We start from the raw sequence: 20,570 nt of genomic DNA on the forward strand, positions 1-20,570 counted from the left end.
CCAAACTTTCTTTCTTAATTAATTAATAATAATAATAATAATAATAATAATAATAATAATAATAATAATTTTATTTCTATACCGCCCTTCTCCCGAAGGACTCAGGGCGGTGTACAGCCAATTTAAAAACACAAGACACAACAATAATTAAAAATTAAAATAATTAAATAGATTTGGCCGATTTAAAACCCCAAAAATTTAAAATACCCCAATTTAAAATTATTAAGTTGATAGCCCGGCCTGGCGGAACAACAGGGTCTTCAATGCGCAACGAAACACCCGGAGGTCGGAGATCTTGCGTATTTCCGGGGGCAGTTCATTCCACAGGGCTGGGGCTCCCACAGAGAAGGCCCTCCCCCTGGGTTAAAATTGCTGAAAGTGTAAAACCCTTTTCTCTGTACAACTCAAGTCGGTTGTGGTCTACTTTGTTGAATGTCTTACTGAGGTCCAAGTGTGCTATGCCATAGAATTTCACTGGTCCACTAATTTAGTCACTTTGTCAAAAAATGCAATACAATTTGATTGGCTTGATCTGCTTTTGAGAAACCCATGTTGGCTTCTGTTTCCTTAATCTATTTAGCATTAGCAATCAATTGTTCCACTTTTAAATCCATATTTTTCTTCCATTCTCCTAATCTTGAACAGATAAAATGGGTTATTTTTGTTGGAAAATCTTCCATAAAAGTTTTTAAGTCAAAAATTCCTTCTTTTGTTTTCCACCAACTAGTGACATAATTAAATAACAATAGCACCCTCTACTGACCAAAAAGCAATATTGTCAGTAAGACTGCTATGAGACAGTGAATATTCAATTAACAATTGTTTACAGATTCAATCCCCAGAGAGTTAGAGAAGAAGAAGAAGAAGAAGAAGAAGAAGAAGAAGAAGAAGAAGAAGAAGAAGAAGAAGAAGAAGAAGAAGAAGAAGAAGAAGAAGAAGAAGAAGAAGAAGAAGAAGAAGAAGAAGAAGAAGAAGAAGAAGAAGAAGAACAACCCATCGGAAGCAGGAAAAAAAAATCAAATCCTCAATACAAACAGTTTTGGCAGATATTTTTAAAATAATAACATTTCTTAAAAAGAAATAGAGATCAAATCCAGCAAAACACAACCGTGTTTTTTTTATTTAAAAAATCCAGTCCAACTTCCAAAATAATTCAAGCAAAAATAAATTTAGAAATATTGGAAATCATCATGAGGAAAAATATACTTTGTCAAAATATTTCTTACCCAGCAAATAAATACAACAGAAAACACTGTTTGGACAATGAGGAATCCAAGACTAGTTGTCCTATTTGGACTGCACCACAGCACCGGACATGATATTCCTCCTTTCTCTTATTTGGTACTTCACCGTTTGATCGCAAAGTCCCTTCCACCTTTTCTTGCCAACTCAGACTATCCAGAAGACATGTGGAATGATTCCTCCGGCTCCCCTTAAAATTTAAGGAGCTTTCCAGGCTTCAGATCCTGTCTGAACCATTAATCAATTGGATGTTGGTACAGAACAAAGTCTGTATCTGTGTTACTTTGACATATTCCCTCATGGTAAGTGCAAAACACTAAGGGATTTCACTGAATATTTGCCATCTTATATCTAGATAACCTTCTGATGCTGTGGGAAAAAAATTACCTGGAAAAAGTTAGATTTGTGAAGTTGGTGGACATTTAAGAGTAAATGCACTATAAAACTGATCTTAAATTAAATTTATATGAATGCATTGCAAAGTTCTTCTCATCTATTACCTGTGGATATTTATTAGGAGACAAGAAAGGGATGTGTGGTTCTTCCAGTGGAGGGGTGTGGCTAGCTATTGAGCCTTACACATTCACTGCATTTGTAGAGTTATGTGATGATCCCTTGGGTTTTTTATGAATCACATCCCATTACTTCTGCAAAAAAAAGGGAAGAGGTAAGTAGCAGTGGTAATAAAGACTATTTATTTGTAATTTGCAACTAGTGAAGTCTTTCAGGACAACTTTTATGAAAGAGACACATGTGGTGAATTTCTTGAATGCAAAGAGTATTACAGGGAGTAACCACTGACCTCTTGGAGATACTTTGTTGCTTTGCTGTAGATTTTCAATCCAGGTTAGAGAATTATTTATCTATATAGTATTATTTTATGCCATTGTAAATTGCCCAGAGTCACTCAGGATAGTGATATGGGTGGCATATAAATTAAATAAATACTGTTGGTCAGAAAATAAATATTCTGGACTCAAGAAAATGAGGTGACTTCACAGCTCCAAATTTTAGACTGTCTGATCATGCTAGAGGTTTAACATGAATTTCATAATGGATAATCTTTTGTTATGTTTCAGTCAGTTATCTTGTGATGTATCTGAATATTTGGAATAAATATAGGAAAATAATAATCTGGGCTTTTATTCAATGGTTATTTATATAAACATGAAAGATCCAAGAATTTCCCTCAGATGAGAGATAATCATTTATTCTGATTTGTTCTACATTTGATTAGTTTCAGTATCTTCAACAAGATACTGTTTGGTAGTAACATAACTGGTGAATCAAGGAGGAATATTGAGTTGTTTGATTGAATTTGACATTTTTCTAGTCATAATTTATAAGTGGAAGAAGAATATTAAATTTACTCGGAACATTACGCTCAGAGAGAATTGATATAAAATATTTTATCTTTGGTATATCACTCTAGTCTGATGCTAAAATGAATAATTCTTCCTCTAAAAACATTTGAAATGTGGTCAGCAGATTGGAGGCTTCCTTTTCCATTCAGGGCTCAAGAGAATGAGGTGACTTCACAACTCCAAATTTTAGACTGTATGATCATGCTAGAGGTTTAACATGGATTTCATAATGGATGATCTCTTCTTATGCTTCTCTCCTTTATCTCGTGATTTATCTGAATTGACACATAGAAATGAAACACATCTAAGAGAACATGCAGTCCAAAATTTCATTTCTAGAACTCATATTTTAACTTTTGTATAATTAGTGGAATGTATTATTGATTATTTAGACTGTAATAAGAAAATTCAATATGTGTCCAAATCATTTAAATTTAATGATAAATTTCAGGTTTGAATTAATCCTGTGTTAATATAAATAGATATTATATATACCTTGCTCTTTAATTATTCCACTTTATTTGTTTTAATTATCAGGATGATGTAAGCTTTCCCCCCATTAAATAACAGAATTTTTTTTCCTATTGGTGTTCTATTAATTTGTATTCCACTTCTAAAAAGAATTTTAACAACAAATTTAATACCAACAAAATAACAGTTCTTAAAAGCAAGGTTCATTAAAAAGAAAAAAGCGATCAAAAGTAATAAAAATGAGAGTCCGGTTCTGGAACATATATCATCCTTTAAATACTAGGACAAAGAGACATAAATTTACCTGTTGCACAAAGAAGGTAGCATCTAGTCCAACCAGAATTATGTTGAATTATGACAACTTGAAAAATAATTAAAGGTTGGGAAATGAGGTTTACATGGATGCCAGCTTAGGACTTGGATCTCATATCTTTCTAATCTTTGAGAGTCTGGATTGTCCTTATTTATCCAGTTATTTGGATTCAAACTTTTTTCATGATACTTCATTACTGTTAGCCATAAAAATGCTATCTGCATCTTTGAGCAGAATGCTGAGGTACCCATACGATGACATTATGAAAGTATGCAGTCTCCTTTTTATGGAGGGTTGGCAGATTCAAATCTGGTGTTCCAGACTATATCTACAGTTGAAAACTATGACTGTACCTGGGATTTTATTTTCCACCAAAATGGAGTTGTTGGTGTTCATGTCCATGCTAGTGGGTACATTATATCTAATTTTAACTTTGGTGATGCCAGAGACTTTGGCAATAGAGTCCAAGAGTGGGTGCTGGGTCCAATTCATACCCATAATATTCATTTCAAGGTGGATTTGGATATTGGTGGTAAGTAGAAAAAATGTTTGTCACTTGCATGGAAATTATAGGCTTTCTGCCTCAATTTGGCTTTTTCAGAATTGTTCTAATGGTAATTATTCTCTTAGTAATGTTTTTGAACTTCAATTTAGAAGAGTTTCTTTTAATGAAGAATATTTATTTCACTGTCTTGTCACAAAACATAGGGGAACAAAGGGGGACAGAAAAGGAGAAGGAAGGAAGATGGAAAGAGAGGGGGACGAGCAGAGAAAAAGTTGTTTGATTGAATTTGACAGTTTTACTATTCATAATTTATAAGTGGAAGAAGAATATTAAATTTACTAGGAACATTATGCTCAGAGAGAATTGATATAATATATTTTATCTTTGGTATATCACTCTAGTCCTGATGCTAAAATGAATAATTCTTCCTCTAAAAACATTTGAAATGTAGTCAGCAGATTGGAGGCTTCCTTTTCCGTGTGGTGGTAAATGCTGCAGAGCCCAACCATATAATAAAATGATTTACTTTAGAACAAATTTTGAAAGATGCAAACCCATTGTAATCAGGGATGCTGCATGAGTTATTTTCAAACCGTAGACATTTTCAAAACATACTGAATTAGCACTGAATAGTTATTAAAAAGAAGTTTCACAATAGATTAAACAACTTCCTTTAAAAGCCGGGTTCATTAAAAAAAAAAGTTAAGAGGCAATCAAAGGCAATCAAGTGAGAGTCTTGTGCTGGTGCTTATGTTATTCTTTAAATATTTGGATGAGGAGACATTTAGTTGTTGTACAAAGAAGTTAGCATCTAGTCCAAACATATTTCAGTTTGGAGAATTATGTTGGATGCTGACAAGTTGAAAAATGACTAAAGGCTGGCAAACAAGGTTTATGAAGCTTTCTAGATTGCATTTCCTCAAAACAGAAGGTTATAAAAACAAATTTGCATAAAAAATCTCCTCCCTTTTAACCTATGTATAATTGACTTGCTCTTAAATTCCAGTCAGTTTAGAAGTGTCCAACCAGTGTTTTCATCTGAGTTCTTAGTTTTAGTTAATGAAAACAGGAAGATCATGTCTAGATGGTAAGTTTCTTGAATTTGTGACCATATCATTGCTATCTTTGCACAATTTCTGGTGTGTTTTGTAAATGCAAAGGAAATTGTAGCTCTGAAACTTATGTATTTATTATTTTTGTCGAGGATTATAAACATATAATTTAGAATTTCATGAATTTTTCTTTATGTTTTTGTCTATAGGTTGGGAAAATGAATTCCAAAGTGATTTATTCTGTCATAGCAATATGTGTCACTATCATTTTCATCGTAGTCTTGGTTTTCTGTACAAGAGGACAAAAACACACACGTTGTGAGAGTTCTTCACAGAAAAATGAACAAGAGGAAGGTGGTCAGGATGCTGGCAGCCAAGTATTTCAAGATTTAACCCCAGAAGAGATAATGCAAGTAAAGAGGTATTTACAATCCAACCTGGGAGTGCCACTGGTAGAGACGCCTCAAGCCAAGCCACCAGATAACTGCATTTATTCAATAACCTTGCAGCTCCCTCCCAAAGCACAAGTATTACAATTCTTAGATCATCAAGGTTCTAGACCAGCCCGGGAAGCTCTGGCTGTGGTCCATTTTGGAAATCAGGAGGAGCCCAATGTGACAGAATATCTGGTGGGTCCACTCCCAGAACCAATCTATCATCAAGATATCACAGTAGAAAAATATGGAAGGGAATTACCTTATTATCAAAGGATGGTTTTGACAAATGAGTTTCATGAAATCCGTGATTTCTTAAAGAGAAATGAATACCTGAAGGCTCCAAATTTCATGCAAAAAGTTCTAAATTACAATGGAAGCAATCTTCAGTACAATTATCAATTACCATTAGGGCTGAAATCAGACGATCGGAAAACGTGGGTGAGTCATTTTCAGAATGTGACTGGCTTCTATTTGCATCCAGTTGGCTTTGAGGTCCAAGTGGATCATAGTAGCTTGGATGTTTCTGAATGGAAGTTAATAGAAGTGTTTTATAATGGACAATATTTTGAAGATATGGAAGACCTTGAGAGACAATTCAATATGGGAAAGGTTAGAGTAGACAAGGTTAAAGAAGCCCCTCTTGATGGGGGCTACTCTTCACTGAAGCAGAGGGTACCGCCAAAAGATCCAGGCCCTTTGCAGTATGAACCTCGTGGACCACGCTATAGGATTCACAATAATCATGTCACTTTTTTGAGCTGGAGTTTTGCATTTGGAATTGATGCAAGCAGGGGTCCACGTATTTTTGATGTCAGGTTTAATGGAGAAAGGATAATCTATGAGTTAAGTTTGCAAGAAGCAAGTGCTATCTATGGCTCCAACAGTCCTACTTCCATGTTGTCCAGATACATGGATGCCAGCTTTGGACTTGGATCCCATATCTTTCCAACTACCCGAGGACTAGATTGTCCTTATTTATCCAGTTATTTAGACTGGTACTTTTTTTATGATAGTTCATTACCTGTTAGCCATAAAAAGGCTATCTGCATCTTTGAGCAGAATACTGAGTTACCCATACGACGACATTACGAAAGTGTCCAGCCTCCTTTTTATGGAGGGTTGGCAGATTCAAGTCTGGTGTTTCGGACTATATCTACAGTTGGCAACTATGACTATATCTGGGATTTTATTTTCTACCAAAATGGAGCTGTTGGTGTTCGAGTCCATGCCACTGGGTACATTATATCTGACTTTTACTTTGGTGATGCCGAAGACTTTGGCAATAGAATCCAAGAAAAAGTGCTGGGAACAATTCATACCCATAATATTCATTTCAAGGTGGATTTGGATATTGGTGGTAAGTAGGAAAAATCTTTGTAACTTGCATGGAATTTATAGGCTCTTTGGCTTAATTTGCTTTCTCAGAATTGTTCCAATGACTGTCAGAACTATAATGAAGACAAACACAAGAATATGGTTACTATTTTCCTAATAATGTTTTTGAACTTCAATTGAGAAGTGAGTTTTTTTTTAATTAAGAATATTTATTTCACTGCCTTGTTACAAAACTTAATTCAAATCCATAATAACAAGAAAATATAATTACACATCAGCTGTGTAATTATGTCTTCATATATTTTGGGGGTTTGAACATATAGTTTTAGAATCAGCATTTTTGTAATTCTTACAGATGTCAACAAATTTGCATTATTACTTAAAGCTGAATCTGTACATTGGTTGTTTTTCAGGTAGCTTTAGAACTGGATTCTGGTTTCAGGGCAAAGAAATAAAATCAAAAAACTTTAATAGATTATTTCCTCACCCCCACCCCTGAGAATTTAAATTAAAAATGGTATCATAATGGACTGTCTATAGAGATTCTCAATCATCCAAATCATAGTTGTCCCAAAGATGCTTTTCCAAAAGGCAACTGGACTTTCTTAATTTTTTTTCCTTGAAAACAGTTGACTTCTCATCCAAGAAGCTTCTTTGATCCAGACTTCATGGCTCGAACTCCCTCAACTTCATTTCCTTTCTGTTGTTCAACTCTCATAATGTTAATACAGATGGATATGGAGAAATGTGTCTTTAAAAGTCTCCACTGAAATTTGTCATCAGAAAAAATGTTGGATGATGACTTCTTCAGGTGTAAAAGGCTTAAACAGTGTCCATCTAGGTTAGGAGATTCTCTAGGTCCGTGATGGTGAACCTATGGCACGCGTGCCAGAGGTGGCATGCAGCGCCCTCTCTGATGGCACACAAGCTGTTGCCTCAGTTCAGCTCTGCTGCACATGCTCGTGTGCCTCCTGCCAGCCATGCGCCCATGCACAGAAGGCCAGGAGCGGGACACACATATGCGCAGGGCAGGGTGCACGCGCAGGGCCCGTGTGCGCATTGCATTTGGGGGGTTCTGGCGCGTGAGCTTTGGGTACTTGGTCCGGAAAAGGTTAGCCATCACTGCTCTAGGTAGCTTGATTGGATTTGAAGATTTAGTTGAAAGCCTGAAAATATTTTGTGAAAATCTTCATATTTGTGCCACCAACTAGAACGAATATAAATGTAACGTTTCCAAACTAACATTATGTCATAATACTTGTTAGGTTCAATTCTATTTCTGTTTCTTTCTCTCTGTTACATAGACACATTCTCCATGTCATATTCTTTGTAGCTCATTTAACTCATTTTAAATGCTCCTGCTTTCTAGACAATGATCCCATAAAACTATATTGCTAATACCAAAATGTGGATGCTCTTACTGCATTTATAAACACCCCTTTCATGAAATTCCTGTTTTTCTTGATCGGGTTGGACACACATCCTATTGCCCTTTTTTTTTGCCTCCTCTGCACCCACCTTATTGCAGAAAATTGGTAATGTGGTTTTCTTGCATGCTGATACAGCAAACACATAAACACACTGTTCATATTCCACCTGAAAAACTAATTACAAATACTCTTATCATAATTTCATCTCTGGGTCAGCAAAAGATTAATGTAGAAGCAACTTTGATTTTAAGAAGCTGAATGTGAAACAGGAGTGGTCTGATCCATCAGCAGTTGCTCAAGTGCTAATTGTTGTACTTGTTTTCTTTCTGAGGTGTGGAAAATACCTTGGTTGGCAATGACATGGCTTTTGAGACCATACAGGCCCCTTGGAGCCCAGAAGATGAGATCTATCGAATGAAGATGGTGAGGGAAATTTTGGACACTGAGAATAAGGCGGCATTCCATCTCCATGATGACATGCCGAGATACCTTTATTTTTCATCCAACTGCACAAACAAGTGGGGCCATGATCAAGGCTATCGAATCCAGATGGTCAGCTTTTCTGGAGACCATCTGCCAGAGTCAGATCCAATGGAACCAGGCCTCAGCTGGGGTCGGTAAGTGATTATTTCTAAATGTAAAAGTAAAACAGATTCACCTATGTCTTTGGGTTTCAGGAGCTTGAATAAGATAGGCAGGAACTGCCAAATGTATTCATTTTAAAGAGGCAGATTTCTTTAAATCTGTTTAAAGAATTTAAATATTTCAAATATTTGCGAAGGAAAACTTTTTTTTAAATAAAGGATATTTATTTGAATATTGGAATGTGAACAAACTTTAATTCAAGTACAATATGCACTGTCATAATAAGAAAATAGCATCAGTAGCTATTCAGCAAATCATTATGGCCTCAAACTCATAGTAATTATGTCTTCATATATTTTTCTAGAAAATGAAGTGATTCCAAAGTCAGCACTTTTGAAATCCTTGAAGGTGTCAACTAGGCTGAACTGGTGCTTATATAATTATATTATATATAATTGTTTTGCTTTTCAGATGTATTTGGAGCTGGAGACTAGTTTTAGGTTGGCGGAAGAACATTAAAAAATGTTTACAGATTATTTCCCCACCCCATCACCACCCCTTTAAATTAAATTTAAAAAACCTTTAAATTAAAAAGAAAATGGTATCATTAAGGGATCATTAATGATCTCAGCCTATCTCTTCAATTTTTTAAAAATTGTGCTTAAATTGATAGAACAGAATAGTTATTGATCATCACTCACATAACAAACCTGACTGTAGTTTATTTTGTAAATCAAGCAGGTTCAATGTCATAGACTGGGTCCTCTCAGCTATAGTGCCTTTCAGAACTGTGGTTCAGTTGTTACAACCTCAAAGTTAATAGGACCTGACATCAAGAGTTGTCTCTTTAAAAGTATTTATTGAAATTTGTCATCAGGAAATAGTTGAATGGTTTCTCTGAACTTGAGGTGTAAAAGAAATTCTCCCTCAAAATTCATGTCCTTAAACAATGGCTACCTGGGTCAGGAGATTCTCCATGCTCTTGTTTCTAGTCCAGGAAGATGCAACGCCTAGCTTGAATTAACTTGAAGATTTAGATGAAGGCCTGAAAAAGATGCACGAAACTCTGCCAGATATTATTCATATATTTGCCACAGGGTGGAGCTGCATACATCCTAGCATTTCTCAAGAAACATTTCATAATATTTCTTGGGCTCTTACTTTCCCTCTCTGGGGCATAGACACCTTCTCTTTGTCATATTGTTTTTAGCACTGACTCATTTTAAATGCTGCTGCTTTCCAGATGATGATCCCATAAAACACTTTTGCTAAGAACAAAAAGTGAAAGGTGTGAAAATATATATAAACATTCCATTCATGAAGCCCCCGTAGTTCCTGAGAGAGTGGGACACACATTGTGTAGACCTTTGTGGGGGGCCCTGCCTCCACTGATCTTTGTTGCTGAAAATTGGTAGTGTTGTTTTATTGCATGCTAATGAAGCACATTCATGAAAATTTTAGCATAAGCCCTAAAATAGGTTTACCATAACTTTAATGAGCAACAAAAATCCTCAAAACTCTTTAAAAACCAGGAAAACTTTCCTCATGACTGGCCCAACCAATGTGATCCTCATATTACTCCCAAATATTATGTACGTTCCTTAGGCTCCAAGAGATCACTCACTCATGGGTTTGTAATTGGTTTAGATACAAATTAGCAAATAAATAAAGTAGAATATACAATCTCACTCAATGGTTTGTTCTAATAAATGATAACCTGAAATATTACAGTTAATACCAAATGTCTAATACAGTTTTATCACTGCAATAGTGGCGGATATCTGTTTTATTCATTTTTGTTTTAAGTCACTTTCAGATCCTTTATTTTATGAATGAACTGCTGTTTAGCAATAATTACAAAGTTTGTTTTTACACATTGACCCAGGTGTTGATATTCAGCCTGAAAAACTAATTACACCTACTCTTATCACAATTTCATCTCTCTGTCAACAAAAATTTAGGGTAGATACAACTTTGATTTTAAGAAACTGAAAATTCAACAGGAGTGCTCTGATCCATCAACAGTTGCTCAAGTACTAATTGTACTTATTTTCTGTATGAAATTGGCAATGACATGGCTTTTGAGACCTTGCAGGCCCCTTGGAGTCCAGAACAGAAGATCCATTGAATGGAAAAGTGTTGGACACCGAGAACAAGTCTTCTTTTTGAGGTGTAATAAATACCCTGGTTGGAAATGACATGACTTTTTTTTTAAAATTTGATTTATATGCCGCCCTTCTCCGGAGACTCAGGGCAGCTTACAATGCGTTAAGCAATAGCTTTCATACTTTTGTATATTTATACAAAGTCAGCTTATTGCCCCCACAAACTGGGTCCTCAATTTACGTACCTTAGAAAGGATGGAAGGCTGAGTCAACCTTGAACCTGGTGAGATTCGAACTTACAGTAATTGCAGACAGCTGGTGTTAATCACAATGCTATTAGTCTGCTGAGCCACCAGGCTCTTTTGAGATCTTGCAGGCCCCCTGGAGCCAAGAGAATAAGATCCATCAAATGAAAATGGTTAGGAAAGTTTTGGACACCGAGAACAAGGCAGATATACCCAGATACATTTATTTTGTGATCAATTGCACCAACAAGTGGGGCCACGTGCATGGCTATTGTATCCAGTTAATCAGATTTTCTGCCAATGGAGCTAGGCCTTTTACGGGTCAGTAAGTGACTGATATCTAACTGTAAAAGTAAAACAGATTCACCTATGTCTTTGGGTTTCAGGAGCTTGAATAAGATAGGCAGGAACTGCCAAATGTATTCATTTTAAAGAGGCAGATTTCTTTAAATCTGTTTAAAGAATTTAAATATTTCAAATATTTGCGAAGGAAAACTTTTCCATTTCCAAGATTTAACTGTGGAATATAGTTAAGGAAAAAAGTGCTATTCAAACTGTGCAGAATTTCTTTTGCATAGAACAGGGGTGTCAAACTCAAAGCCCGGGGCCTAATCTGGCCCACAGGGTGCTTAGATCTGGCCAATGGGGCCGCCCTGGAAACAGCAAAGGACTGGCCTGTGGTGCCTCTGCCAGCGAAAATGGAGCTTGGGAGCTCTTTTTTCTCTGGTAGAGCGCTCAGTCCACCACAGGCGCCCCTGATATGAGTGATGTCAAGCTGGCCACACCCACCCTGGCCGCTCCCACCTTGGCCCCTCGAGATCAAACACAACCCTAATGCAGCCCTCAATGAAATTGAGTTTGACACTGCTGGCATAGAGTGAAACAGATCCTTTGACAAATGTAGTATGTTTGGGTTATGATCTATAATCATAATTGGAAGAGTAGTTAAAATACTTTCCACATTACAATGTTCCATTTTGGGGAAATTAATCTCAATCTAAGATGTATTCTTAAACTTGACCTAAGACAAATGCTACAGATTATTGGAGGTTAATACGATCTAATAGCAAAATGAGTCTCACAATCTTTTCTTTTCTACAATGTTTCCCAAAACACCCCAAGAAAATCCTGAACCAGATCAATTTTGAGATGTACAGAAATAAAATTTAAATGTATTAGGGGAAAAAGAGAGAATGGCATTTATCAAACCCAAACAATATAAAGTAAAGATAAAATTGTGGCCTGAAATACTTTAAATTCATATCAGCTACAGTATAATCATATCCAGAGCATATACCTGTAGAACCGTCTATTGGTGGCCATACATATTTTTATCACTTATCTGATATTTGTAATACCCTCCCACAAGTCCCCTTCAGAAACATTGTTGGTTTCAATGTGTCTTTTCAATTGTACTGGTTGAGCATTGAAGAAATCTGAGCCATATTATTGTAAATTTGTACCTAGCTATATCTGAAGTCAGCAGAACTGGCTACTGGTGAAAATTTCAAATTGCTTTGGTTGAGTATTGAAAAAACCCAAGCCATGTTATTATAAATTTGTATTTTTGCAGTTCTGGACCAAATCTGAGATGCTCCTGGTAAACTTTAATCTCCTGAATTTGGGGTCAGTATATTTAATGAACTATCTACCAGGATGGAGATCCATGATACCTGCTAGGTTGGCAGAGATCACCACAGTGATCTTGGGATTCTGCAACTCATCTACGGAATTACACATGGCAGTTCAAGTGTAAAATCAACTTAAAACTCATTTGTAGTTTAATAATGAGTTATAACAATGATAGTCCCTATATTTTTATAATTAAGCTATCATGGGATAGCATCCTGTCATTATATTGTCTTTCAAGATCTATGCCTGGAACAATGATCTCTTATGATCTTAAGAAGAGAAATAATAAATCTTAATAATTAATAAGAAATAAGAAATGCAAGTCCTTTTGTTTTTCCTTTTAGTTATAAACTAGCTGTTACCAAGAGGAAGGAAAATGAACCTTTCAGCACCACTGCCTACAATCAGGCTGACCCTTGGAATCCTCCTGTGGTCTTTGCTGACTTCATAAACAATGAGAGCATTGTCAATGAGGTAAGTGAAGATGGACCCCACCTAGCAGTGAAGCACCTTGCAGGTTATTATCCCACAATTTGGTGCTGTCCAAATGCATTGGGGTTGAAGTCAAACTTATTTGGAAGACATCAGATTATGAAGGTAGCCAACTGGACTGTCACCCAAAGCTTAGTCTGGAAGTAGCCACATGCGGCTAAGAGTTTTAGCAGCACTTTCTCTTTAGGGGAAAAAGGAACAGTCCTGGTGATCTTTAGGATGCTTGTTCAGAGGACATCTTAAGTTCTCACGTACCGGGATCAGCTTTCCTGTTTGCATTTTTGTTACTTGAGGTAATTTGGTCTTGGAAACTATGCATGGGATTTATGTCTTACCTTTTGCATTTTTAATGGATTTTTAGTATCAAAGTTGATAAAATTTTGCAGAATGGATATAAGGTCTTTGGTAATAATTTTCTACTCCAGTTTTCCATTTCTACACATTCCCAATTCTGAATAGGCAAGCAAAAAGTTATACTATCAGATTAACCCCCCCCCCAGATTTTACTACATCATCTGCTGTTTTACTTAATAAACTTAGCTTTTCTGAATCCATTGCTGTACTACTTTCCTGTTTAACAGGTCTTTTTCCTAAGATAGTACAGTAATATTGTCCCTTTTCCTTTCATAGGATCTGGTTGCCTGGATCAACACTGGCTTTCTCCATATTCCACAGGCTGAGGATGTACCCACTACTGCAGCTCTTGGGAATGTAGTTGGTTTCTTCTTGAGACCCTACAATTATTTTGATGATGATCCTTCCATATATTCTCCAGACAGTATTTACTTCCACCACAAGATGAATTTCCTTTCCTGTGAGGCCAATCCACTTGCATGTCTGGCAAAATTAGCTTCGTGTCTGCCTATTTTACCCCATTTTACTTATGAAGGTTTTCAAAACATAACTCTCTAATGTCTTCTACTTTTTGACAGGTGAAATAGAAATTGGAAACAATGAGTCTGCATTACTGGCAGCTAATACTTTTTTCTTCTTTCTGCAGCATTAATGGATATTTTTTGTCTGAATATTAGCCCAATTTCTTCAGGAAACCATGAAATGGAATTATCTGGGAATTAAGAGGAAGGTTGTAGAACTTTTTCTTTGCTATAGGAAAGAAAGCATGCATGATTCACATTTTTAATTTGACAGAGGACACAGAGAAAGATATATGCTCGCATTTATTGGCTATAATCCTCCCTTTCTTTTACAATATTAAAACACTGATGTTAGAATTGAAAATTAGCTTTCTGATCCACTGATTAGAGGACAACAGGGATGTCTTTGGTGAGAAAGCTCATAAAATGCACGGTGATGTCCTCTTTGTGACCTAGTAGTAATCCCATATTTTAGAAGATATGGGATTACTTAGAAGTAATATTTCTGAAGAAGATATTAGAGAGGAGTAATTATTGATGTCTTGGGAATTTTGTTGGGCAGGGGTGGGGGGGGTGAAGAAAGATATGGAGACAAATATGAATAAAGTGTATAGAATAAATTCAACACTTATAAGAACAGAAATTTTCCAAGAAATGTTTTGAACTCGGTCTGCTTTGGTCAGACCCTTCTGTGATAGTGCACCTTAGTATCCCGTCTGTCCCTGAGGCAAAGAAAACAAGGAAACTTCATGAAACCGCCTTGAAGGCCCATCAGGAATGACACCATTTTGAAGTCTCCAATGACCTCCCAGCCATAGTCATCATACTTCAAGGCCAGAGGTGGGCTTTCTGGTTGGGAATGTATGGCTTCCTCTCCTCAGCTGCATCTGTGAAATTGTAATTGTATCTGCAATATCTTCCTCACTGTCTAACTTACTTCTCACTTCTGAAGATGGCAGGAGTGAGCTCAGTGCAGTGTGGTACCTTGGCGATGGATGAAGGAATGTCTGGATACATGATAGTAAACAGTCCACCATGCAGAAGTAGCAGTTGCTTGAGAGGTCAGTTGGTTCCTGTCAAATTCTTGGGATAATAAACTTCATGGCCCTCTTTTCATCCCCGTACCAGCTGGTAAACATAGCAGAATTATATATATATATATATTAAAAAATGATATTACACACATTACCTAATGCATTACCTATGCAAGATATTACCATAGGGCATAAAATGTATATTGTAGCCTGCATTTTCCTAGAATATTGAAAACAGTGAAAAACTTCTTAATTACAACTCTTAAACTGTAATAAACCACTGAAATTTCATCTGGCGAGCAGCAAATTGTTCACCTTACCTTTAAGAGTGTTCTTGCAGTGTTGACATGTGAAATGAGGTGCCCAGGGCCCGACAGACATGCTAAAGTATGTTTTGTAGGCCTCACACAGCTTAACATATGCTTTCACAGAGTATCTTGTCGTGATAAATTGTCCACACATGTAGCAAAATGTATCTTCTGGGTGCAAGCACTTCTTGATGCCATTTAAATCAAATATTGCTATTCAGTATTCTCTTATTCAGCAATTAGACAAACTAAAAGGTTGGTTAAAGGCATCTGTACTTTTATACTTCTATGGATACTACAGGATAGTCCAAAAAAACTGCTAGAAAGATCTAAAAGATTCCAGAAAGTTCTAGAAAAGTCTGGCTAATTGTAGAAACTTCTGGGCAGTTCTCACAGTTCAAGAGTATTCAGGAAGTATTCTCAGCATTGAATGTGAATCGAGAATGTTCTCACAAATGGATTAATTTCAAAATATCATTGTCCTGACCACAGAAGCAAAGTTTTTGTGGAACAATAGCTATTTTCTATTTATTTTAGGCAGGAGGGATTAGGAAAACACAATTTGTACCAAGGAACAAAAATTAAATTGAAATTTATTATGTAGTGTTATAGAAAGAAGAGAGTAAAATTATATCCATAGAGTAAGAGGTAAACTAATATTGTACTTATGTTTATAGTAATTTACATGATCAAAAGCTACTTATGTCGTTTCTTTTTTCTTTTACTTTATCTTCTTTATACTTTTAGTTTCTTGTCAATTTCTTTCCTTTGTTTACTCACTTTTTATAAGTTTTTAATCTCCTGTTTAAAAGTATGTATGTATGGTGTCATTTTGCTCTGGACTTTATTGTGGAATGTGCTATCTTACTCAGCAAACCTCAAAGTATCCACTTCAGAAACATTTGAGTTATCTATGAAGGTATCCAAGCTAAAGCATAGTATATTTCAAGTTTTCCCAGGATAAGGAATCCCTGTTATGTTATCTAGAGTTATGTCTCTTTCAGAAATAAGGCATGTGAAGTGGCATATGAATGATATGAAATTTGTCTTCCCCCTGCAAAAAACCCTCAAATAATGGAAAGAGGTTTCTTTCATCTACTTAATTTGATGCCTTTCTGTCCTACCTTGTTTTCTCGATTAAAACTGCTGAAAGTGTAAAACTCTTTGGAAGGACTCTGCCATGTAGGCAAGCACTGATTAGGTCCAGGTCTGCTTGACTTCTCAAAAATATTGTTGGACTTTAGTTGTGGACACCTTTGGCAGGGTGGGAAGATCCAGAGAAATCCAGCCAATTATTGGTATAAAGACTAAATCAGAACTGTGGGGTAAATTTATGGATGGGATAGAATGAACCAGTGTCCCAAAGTAACAAAAATTCATGACTGCAAGATGTTGTTGCAGCAGGAGTCTTGTAACCCAGAAAGCCCTTTTGTATCTTTCTCTGACACAGGATAATCCAATAGGAGGCCTAAGTAGATAAAGTAAAGGTAAAGGTTCCCCTCACATATATGTGCTAGTCGTTTCTGACTCTAGGGGGCGGTGCTCATCTCTGTTTCAAAGCCGAAGAGCCAGCGCTGTCCAAAGACGTCTCAGTGGTCAAGTGGCCAGCATGACTAAATGCCAAAGGCACATGGAATGCTGTTACCTTCCCAGCAAAGATGGTCCTTATTTTTCTACTTGCATTTTTATGTGCTTTCGAACTGCAAGGTTGGCAGAATCTGGGACAAGTAACAGGAGCTTATCCCGTTACATCTGGTGAGGTGAGAACTAGATAAAGAGAGAGCCGAAATATGGCTTCATGCCTCAGCAAGAAAATTTTCCAGTGAAACAGGACCAAAACAGTGAAACAGACCTAAACAGGAAGATCATTTTATTACCATTTTTTTCAGAATGTTCTGATTAGAAAGGATTCCTTTCATTCAAAGAAGGAACCTCAATTCTCAGCTTTTAGTCCTTTTTATAGTTAACACATCAAAGGAATTTATAAAGATTGATTGAACAGGACAAAAGGAACTTTCCCTTTGCATAGGGAAGCAGTTACATGCAGTCAAACATATCAACAACACACATGTTCATTTAAATGAAATCTGACAAAAGCAGGGGTGTACAATTTAAGGTGTTAATGAGGGGAAAAAGTCACAAGGTTGTTTGGAGTTCACGGAGAGACGAACCAGGTACCAATTAGCACTAACAAGCTTTCTCTTATCAGAAGACCAACTCCAGGTGTATTATTAAAGCAAACATGGTCCCATCCTATCCTGACCTGGGGAACAAAAGCAGTTTTTATCTTTTCAGTTTAGGAATGTTAGAAGCTATCAACCAATCCATTCTACATTCCAATCTGCAAAGGTTTGATAAACCATTAACATCATTTAAAAAATGAGAAAAATAATAAAAATACAAAATAACTGTGTTAGCAAGTACAATAATACTACAAAGTTCATGTTGGTACTACAAAGTCCATCCTGTGTGGCCCTTAAAAGTCAGATCAAGCAAGCAAACATACATTTTTATCATTATTTATAACATCCCTCTCCATCAGGATGCAACAATGAAAATAAACATGTGGCATAATACCTGCATAATCGCAATGCAAATATTATACAGTTATTAAAGCTAAAGCTAACTACTAAGATTTAGTGTACCAAAAATTTCTACTGCCATTCTTAGCCAGTTCCTTCCCAGTTCCTCCAATCAGTCTGTTTCATTGGATAAATATCTTATCTGAATCCAAACACTCACAAACACATAGGGAGGTTTGGAAACGTCACTAGGAACTTTTCTTTTCTTTTCTTTTATTTATTTATTTTTATTAACGATAAACAAACATACATATACAAACGTACACACATAAAAACAAACTATACATAAACAAACTGTACACTAAAATCAAGTCATGCAACTTGAGCTTTGTGAATGGAGCTACATCAGTAATTTGTATATCCATATATCTATATATATATATCCTTCATTATATAACGATATTTCTGTAATGATATTAATTTTGGTTCCTCATTTTTCTGTCCTTGAGTGGTATTTCCTTATTTCGTCTTCTTTTTCTCTAACCAATCGTACCATTTTTGCCAAATCAAATAGTAATCTGAGTCTTCTTTTTCTTGAATTTCTTTGATAAGTCTGTCCATCTCTGCACATTCCAATGTTTTTTGTATTGTTCTCTCTTCTGATGGCGTGTCTTCCAATTTCCACATTTGTGCGAAAGTAATTCTGGCTGCTGTAAGAATGTGTATTATCAAATATTGTATTTCTTTTTTGTAGTTTTTTGTCAATATTTCTAATAAATAAGTTTCTGGTCAAAGAGGCACTTTCTGTGTAGTAATTTCTTCCAGTTGTTTTTGGATCATTTTCCAGAATGTTTTAACCTTTGGGCATGACCACCACATGTGGTAATAGGTCCCTTTGTATGTTTTACATTTCCAACAGTTCTGTGTGATGTTTGGGAACATCTTTGCCAGACGTGCAGGAACTTTTCAAGCAAATGAGTAAGGGAGAAAGCAAAAGTGCATGCAAATACACAAGCATACACACACACAGAAGAGAAATCAAGTCCCCCAGAAGTCCGGCAAGTTTGCCTTGAAAGAGACTCCAAATCCAAAACAGCAGATACAACTGTGGTCAGGGGAAGTTCTAATGTCCAATTGTTTGTCACCAGCCAATCTAGGTCCAGAATCACAGTCACAAGCTTTCAAATCAAGGATTAAGGCACCTGGAATCTAAGTTAAAAAGCAATTGTTGCCAATGAAGAGTCTTGAGCTCTTTGCTCTTTTTCTATATAAGGAACTCCGATGTTGCTTATTTGGAAAGATAAGATTCCTTTCTTGAATGGAATCTTGAAGAGCACCTTAACTCTATTCTCCTTTGCACATAGTGAGCACTTGCACTGGCAGGGAGTGGCATCTCAGACTCTCATTTTCTGAGACAGGTGTCTCCTGGATTCCAGACAGCATAACCTCCTTTGCCTGCAGCTTCTCAGGATTACCTGGCAGTTCTGGGATTGGCTGCTCTCTGTTGGTTTCCTTGTAAGAGTCTGAGCTAGCCGTGATAATAAACAGGTTTTCCATCCCGTCTGAAATGCATTTATGGATGTGTGAACCAGTGGTGGGTTTCACAATTTTTTTACCACCGGTTCTGTGGGGGTGGCTTGGTGGGTGTCACATGGCTTGGTGGGTGTGGCTTGGGGGGCATGGCAGGGGAAGGATACTGTAAAATATCCATTCCCTCCCCTCTCCAGGAGAAGGTTACTGCAAAATTCCCATTTCCTTCTGATCAGCTGGGACTTGGGAGGCAGAGAATAGATGGGGGCAGGGCCAGACAGAGGTGGTATTTACCAGTTCTCCGAACTACTCAAAATTTCTGCTACCAGTTCTCCAGAACAAAACTACACCAAGAAAGGAACTGAACTTGGCAGAAATGTACTAATTACAGATATGTAAATACAGGCTGTGTAAAGATTTCAGATAAGCTGCCAGCAAGGGGAGTTTAAGCACTGATCATGAACAATTCTATTGACAACTAAACAGGTGAAATTAATACAGAGAATGTTTTTCCTTTTACGAAGTTCATCATTCCCCACTATGGAATATCAATTTCACCTGCAATTCAAAATAACCATTGGATTTCATATATGTTGGCTACACATGTCCTTCAGAAACAGTAAACCCTACTACCCAGTAAAAGAAGTTGGGGACATTTATGAGGAAATGTGTATAGAACTGCTCTTAAATTACATCAGTATGAATGTGTTGCAAAGTTCATCTATAACCAGTGGATATTTATTAGGAAAGAAGGAGAAGATGTGTGGTTCTTCCAGAGGGACTGTGGCTACAGCTAGCTATTGAACCCCACACATCCTTTCTAAGGTAAAGGTAAAGGTTCCCCTTGCACATATGTGTTAGTCGTTCCTGACTCTACAGAGTGGTGCTCATCTCCATTTCAAAGCCGAAGAGCCAGCGCTGTCCGAAGACGTTTCCGTGGTCATGTGGCTGGCATGAGTAAATCCCAAAGGTGCACAGAACACTGTTATCTTCCCACCAAAGGTGGTCCCTATTTTTCTACTTGCATTTTTTACGTGCTTTCGAACTGCTAGGTTGGCAGAAGCTGGGACAAATAACGGGAGCTCACCCCATT

At 36.6% G+C, this 20,570-nt stretch overlaps 1 protein-coding gene across 3 annotated transcripts; it reads left to right on the top strand.

Moving 5' to 3' along the window:
• Positions 1–1,143: 1,143 nt before the first annotated feature.
• On the top strand, positions 1,144–18,745 carry LOC148113054 (amine oxidase [copper-containing] 3-like). Of its 3 annotated transcripts, none has more exons than XM_087872560.1 (5): positions 1,144–1,544; positions 5,157–6,741; positions 8,481–8,766; positions 13,061–13,190; positions 13,839–18,745. In XM_087872560.1, the coding sequence occupies exons 1-5, from the start codon at positions 1,491–1,493 to the stop codon at positions 14,118–14,120; spliced, it is 2,337 nt and encodes a 778-aa protein (XP_087728686.1). In that variant the 5' UTR covers positions 1,144–1,490; the 3' UTR covers positions 14,121–18,745. The 3 variants fall into 3 exon arrangements, 2 of the variants coding, with proteins under 2 accessions (XP_087728686.1, XP_087728687.1); XM_087872561.1 differs by lacking the exon at positions 1,144–1,544 and adding an exon at positions 4,907–4,982; XR_015728578.1 differs by lacking the exons at positions 1,144–1,544; positions 5,157–6,741; positions 8,481–8,766; positions 13,061–13,190 and adding an exon at positions 13,196–13,501 and having other exon boundaries at positions 13,839–13,975.
• The last annotated feature ends 1,825 nt before the right edge of the window (positions 18,746–20,570 follow it).

This window comes from Pantherophis guttatus, chromosome 6 (genome assembly GCF_059756535.1).
Source record: "Pantherophis guttatus breed Tessera chromosome 6, ASM5975653v1, whole genome shotgun sequence".
NCBI classification, from domain to species: Eukaryota; Metazoa; Chordata; class Lepidosauria; order Squamata; family Colubridae; genus Pantherophis; species Pantherophis guttatus.

What these genes read in the sequence shown, in the direction of transcription:
- LOC148113054 (XM_087872560.1), top strand. Translation starts at nt 1,491, where the DNA reads ATGTTGGTACAGAACAAAGTCTGTATCTGTGTTACTTTGACATATTCC. An exon ending in CTTTGACATATTCCCTCATG is followed by an intron (nt 1,545 to 5,156) that starts GTAAGTGCAAAA and finishes TTTTGTCTATAG; the next exon opens with GTTGGGAAAATGAATTCCAA. An exon ending in ATGAGAGCATTGTCAATGAG is followed by an intron (nt 13,191 to 13,838) that starts GTAAGTGAAGAT and finishes TTCCTTTCATAG; the next exon opens with GATCTGGTTGCCTGGATCAA.